This window comes from Theobroma umbraticum, unplaced genomic scaffold (assembly GCF_002168275.2).
Source record: "Theobroma umbraticum cultivar Fairchild unplaced genomic scaffold, ASM216827v3 scaffold_44.0, whole genome shotgun sequence".
NCBI classification, from domain to species: Eukaryota; Viridiplantae; Streptophyta; class Magnoliopsida; order Malvales; family Malvaceae; genus Theobroma; species Theobroma umbraticum.
Window position 1 is genome coordinate 10,846,592 of NW_018397255.1, and position 5,742 is coordinate 10,852,333.

Genomic DNA, 5,742 nt, shown 5'->3' on the forward strand with positions numbered 1-5,742 from the left:
TCTATGTTCGATTGGTCATACCAACAATAAAATGACAAAGTTCTTGTCTAAATCCCGAGTACCTTTATCATAATTAAATCTCACGTGAGATGTACTACTATGTGTTTTGAGAAAATTGACAAGAAAGGCAGATTCATTGCATAGACGAAGGTACAGAATGAAACAGAGACGTCAACAATTTAATTCATGTCTAAAGGAGGGTATGTATTTTCTTCATCTCATTGTCCAAGCCAAACGTTTCCTAATTTGCAACGCAATTAGCAGATGATGATATTCAAAGCCATTCCCTCCAATAGGAACATTAATGTCCTATTTACCTGGCACATCAACGTACGTTTTTGCCCCAAGGTTTTTACGTTAAGGGTTAAGTGTTAATTACTTCCATCATTCCATTATATTTGTCTTTTATTGAATTTTTTGGTCAAATAAATTTTAATGTTGATGATTATTTTTAATGAAATCATAAAATTATAAAATTTTTAAAAATAAGATTTGCAAATTTTGAGTTTCAAACTTTTCAAACTATTTTTAAAATTTTAATTTTATATAATATTTTAAAAAATTATAATCAAAATTAAATTCATTTGATTAAAAAAGTCAAACAAAAATAAACAAAATTGGACACAGAATAATTTTCTCTTAATAATTGTTTGAACCTATTCTTTTGAATTGTCTTTCCTCATATGGGATTGCCAGTCATTGAAATTAAGATATGTAGAACAAAAATTAAGTGTTGAGAATGATAGTTTGAGGTCGAGAAGAAGGTGTGTTTAGGAAAAATTCTAAACTGAAGGTCCGGTTGGTGCACACACGAAACCTTACCCCACTCCATTACCATACCTAGATCCTAACTACGTGCAATATATAGCCCTCTCTAGGGTTTAATGTTTAAATTAATATCAGTTAATTTCGAGTAACTAAATCAATGAAGAACAAACACATATAACTAATTACAAACCTAATGTCTTTCCTAATTTAGATGTTGTTTTCTACCACTTTGGTTTCACATTATATTTATGATATGATTGGGAAAACCAAAAAAGCTAGAAAATAAAGTTTCAATAGTTCTTTCTTGTATATTTAATTACTTACATTTGAAAGCCCCAAAATTTTGGAAAAAGATAAAATACCCGATGATGGGTCCTAATTAATGTTTTCAAATATTTTGTTGAGTACTTTGGTGATAATACTACAAACAGGTTCCTTAAATCTTAAACCCTAAATATGAAAACAGAAGGCCAAGGAGAACCTTTTGCTTACAACTTTAATTAATTATTCATCAATTTTTAGAATGTAATTTTAATTTATAATGAATTTCTCATTGGTACAAACTAATTTCAAGACTTAAGTAGTGCAATTTAGTTAAGAGTGATAGGAAGTTCGAAATTAATTTCATAATTTTTACTTTGACTATAAAAGGGAAAGACATATGGGTAAGAGAGCCATATTTGGTGTGAGACAAAACATGAGAAATTGAGACTGTATATAAGATAAATAATTCATTATTATACTACTTATTAGTATGCTTTAATTGGATCAAAACTTTATTGGCAAGGAGACAATTGAGTAAAAATTTTTAAATCCTCTTTCTTCAACTAGTCTCTCTAAATCTGACAAGCAAAAATCAGAAATAAGTCCAGAATTATTCAAGACTTGAGTAAAGTATAATGAAGAAGAACTACAAGGAGATGTTCAAGGACGAAAGAAAGAAAAAAAGTTGGACAATCTATATGTAACACACCATTTGAATAAAGAAGTTGTGTCCTATACTCAGCATTTAAAGAATAGCACACTACACATAGCTTATACAGATGAAACTCACTATTTCATTTAAGTGTATTTTAAAAGTTAGTTAATTTAGTTAGTTAGCTATATAAGTTATAATAGATTAGTCTTTTATTTGTATTAATCTTTCATTGCCCTATGTATATAAGACAAGGACATACCATTTTAAAGAATGAAGCAACTTTTTATATTTTCTTAAAATCCCTACGCCGTTTCAGCCTTTTCTCTTTCATCTTTGTCATGGTATCAGAGCAATACGACTGAGAACTAAACAAACATAGCTATACTAGCAGGGCTTTTTTTGGATTGATCTGTTTCTCGTTTAATATCAGTAAATATATTGATCTTCTTAATCTCTCATTCCTAGCCTTTTCATTTACTTATATTTAAGCTGAAAAATGACAGAATCAACTGCATCCACAATAAGAAACATTGCATCTGTTACAAATACTTCACATATTTTACCAACCAATGATCCACAATCACCTTATTACCTTCACCACATTGACTATCTTGGATCAGTGGTTGTAAACACCAAACTCACCATAAACAATTATGTGGCTTAGAGCTATTCCTTTTTACTAGGTTTATCAATCAAAAACAAGATTGGTTTTACAAATAGTTCTATCCTTAAGCTTTCAATTACTGATGATTTATACCTAACATGGAATAGATGCAATAACTTAATAGTGGCTTGGCTACTAGACTTCATTTCTCAACCAATAGCCTCTACTATCCTTTTCATGAACTCTTGTACAGAAATTTGGAACACCTTAAAGCAAAATTTTTCCCAACCTTATGACACCCTTATTTGTAATCTTCAATATACATTAGGTAGTGTAACTCAAGGAACCAGAAAAATGGATAGTTATTTTATAGAGCTAAAAGGTATTTGGGAGAAACTAAGGAACTATAAGCCATTGCCTTAGTATGAGTGTGGGAAATGCAATGCAAGCTACTTCAAAAAATACTTAGACTAGTACCAAAAGGACATGGCATTCAGATTCCTCAATGGCTTGAATGAATCCTCCTTAACCATAAGATCCCAAATTATTCTCATGGATCCAATACCCCTACTGGATAAGGTTTACAGTATGGTACTTAGAGAAGAATCACAAAGAAACATGTTTATTCAATCTTAACCTTTTCTTGAATCCTCAACAATGGTTGCAACTGTTGATATCAAAAGAAAATCTAAAAAAGACATATCATGTACTCACTGTAGAAAGAAAAGGCATGTGAAGGATAAATGTTACAAGTTAATTAATTTCCTAGAAGATTTTAAATTCACCAAAGGAAGCCTTATGTGAAAAAAAGGGCAGTAGTGAACAATGTCTTTGCATCAGCTGAAACACAACTAGATGACACTCATGCTAGTCATGCCGAGGAGATAGGAGGTACTAGTTCCATGTCTCAGATGAATATGCTTAAACAACAGGTTGATAGGCTTTTGGATCTCTTAAGTGAAAATGGACTCATTAGCAATGATAGTAAGAGTTCTCTAATAAACACTTAGCCCAATAAACATTCTCTTGTCAATTTTGCCTTTGCAGGTATGATCTCTAATCATCTTGTTTTTAACACCCATAACAACTTACCAATTGAGTTGATGCATGTTAACACTGTCATGATTAAACAAGGACACTAGATCATGGATTCAAGTGCAATTGATCATATAGCCTACTCCTTAGACAATTTCATTCAAGCTAACCTTGTAGTAAACTGCTTTGTTCAACTACCAAATGACAGAAAGCATTAATCTCCCGTATAGGTTCAATCAAGATAAATTTTTCTTTGACTTTACATGATGTCTTATGTGTCCCTAGTTTAAAGTTCAACCTGATGTTTGTAGGAAAACTAACCTGTGCTAAGAGAAATTTTGTATTATTTATTGACTCATATAGTATTGTTCAGGACACTCACTCTTAGACAGTGATTGGGGTTGCTAGGACTTCTTCAGGGTTATATCTCATATAAGATAATGAAGATGAGCAAGATATGTCTCAATTCAATTTTGACAAAGTTGTAAAGCTTCCTTCAGTGTCTTCTGTTAATTCATGTAAAACAAAAGACAAAGTTTTTTATCTTTGGCACTTTAGGCTAGGCCATGCTCCTGTAGAGAGAATCAATGTTATTCACCAAAAGTATCATGTTGTTAACAATTCAAATCAATTTTTGTGTGATATCTACTTTTTGGCAAAGCAAAGAAAACTTCTCTTTTTTGTTCATACTCAAAGTAGAAGTGTGCCTTTTCAACTGATCCATGTTGATATTTAGGGACCTTATAAGGTCCCAACTCTATCAGAACAAAGATTTTTTTTAACTATAGTAGATGACTTCTCTCGGTTTACTTGGGTTTTCTTAATGAGAAACAAGTTAGAAATTGTAACTATCATTCCTACTTTTAATAAATATGTACAAAAGTAGTTTGATAAATTAGTTGAATGCATAAGATCAGATAATGGGAATGAATTTAGACTCACTGATTTCTTCACCAACATTGAAATTATTCATCAATTATCTTTTGTAGATAACCCTTAGCAGAATGGTTTTGTTGAAAGCAAACACCAACACATTCTAATCGTAGCAAAAGCCTTACTGCATCAATTAAGTGTCCTTCTTCATTGTTGGGGAGATGTAATCCTCACTATAGTTCATTTAATCAAAAGAGTATCTAGTAAGATAATTGAAAACAAATCACCATTTGAGTTGTTACACATAAAACCACCAGTAGATGAACACCTTTATGTCTTTGAATGTTTGTGTTTTGTATCCACCTTGACACATAATAGGAAGAAATTTGACCCAAGGGCAAGTGAATGCATATTCCTAAGGTATCCAATTAATGTCAAGGAATACAAGGTATATGATTTTTTTCCACAAAAGGTCCTTGTATCAAGGAATATTGTTTTTCATGAACAGGTGTTTCCATTTCACTCATCAAGTAGCAATATATAGTTAGATGCATTTCATCAAACATATGATATACATAATGGGGATATTGATGATTTTGATTCAAACATATCATAACAACCTTACCAACAACACTTAACTCCTGTTTCATATTTATTTGAACCTTCTTAATCATCAGAAAGACATTCTGCACCAAATTTAAATGACTTTTCCATCAATTTACCTTCAGCAGACAATATAACACCTATTGTAGATAGTGACAGTGCTAATACAAGTATTACACAAGAAATAGAAATGCCAACCAAAAAAAGTACTAGATGAAAACAACCTCTTAAGTACCTTGATGCATATTATGTTAACCTACCATCATAAACTAATTCTGTCACCCTTCACCCTATAACCAAACATATGGCTTCTAAACAAGTATCACCTGCACATAAGTCATTTACCACTATTGTGTCCCACATTCATGAACCAAACTTTATCATCAAGATATAAACTATTCTCACTAAAGAGAAATTATGAACTTTGAACTAAGGTAGCGTTTGGTATGAGGGAAGTGAAAGCACATTTCCTGCAATGTACCCAATTAAATTACATTACAGTGTTTGTTTTGCAACAGACCACTGCAATGTAAGATTGCAACGTAATCACATTACAGCCAAGGGATGTAATGTGATTGCAGTCCAAAACTAATGCAATCACATTACATTGCACTCTGCAATGTTCTTAAAGATATTTTTACCCTTCAACTTTATTACCTTATTAAAAATATTTTATAATGTTATAATTAAAACAAAAATATGAAAATAAAATATATAAAATAAAAATCAAAAATTAAAATAAAATATAAAAGATTAAAATTTATATCAAGTAAAATAAATTAAAATAAAATATATAATATAAAAAAGTATATTAAATAAATAAAAATAAAATATATAAGATTATAATAATAAATGAAAATAAAATATATGACATTCAAAATATATTTAAAAGATGATATTATATAAAAATTAATAATAAAAAATATAAATATATTAAATT

General features: G+C 30.2%; 1 protein-coding gene across 1 annotated transcript; it reads left to right on the forward strand.

The window, feature by feature from the left end:
* The first annotated feature begins 1,429 nt into the window (after nucleotides 1-1,429).
* On the forward strand, nucleotides 1,430-2,927 carry LOC149527649 (uncharacterized). The gene is made up of 3 exons (XM_089785797.1): nucleotides 1,430-1,433; nucleotides 2,371-2,563; nucleotides 2,789-2,927. Exons 1-3 carry the CDS (start codon nucleotides 1,430-1,432, stop codon nucleotides 2,925-2,927), a joined length of 336 nt encoding a protein of 111 aa, XP_089641923.1.
* Nucleotides 2,928-5,742: the final 2,815 nt, after the last annotated feature.

Bases quoted from the DNA above. Each gene is read 5' to 3' on its own strand.
- LOC149527649 (XM_089785797.1), top strand. The intron at 2,564-2,788 runs GCAAAATTTTTC...CATGGCATTCAG, and splicing joins GAAATTTGGAACACCTTAAA to ATTCCTCAATGGCTTGAATG.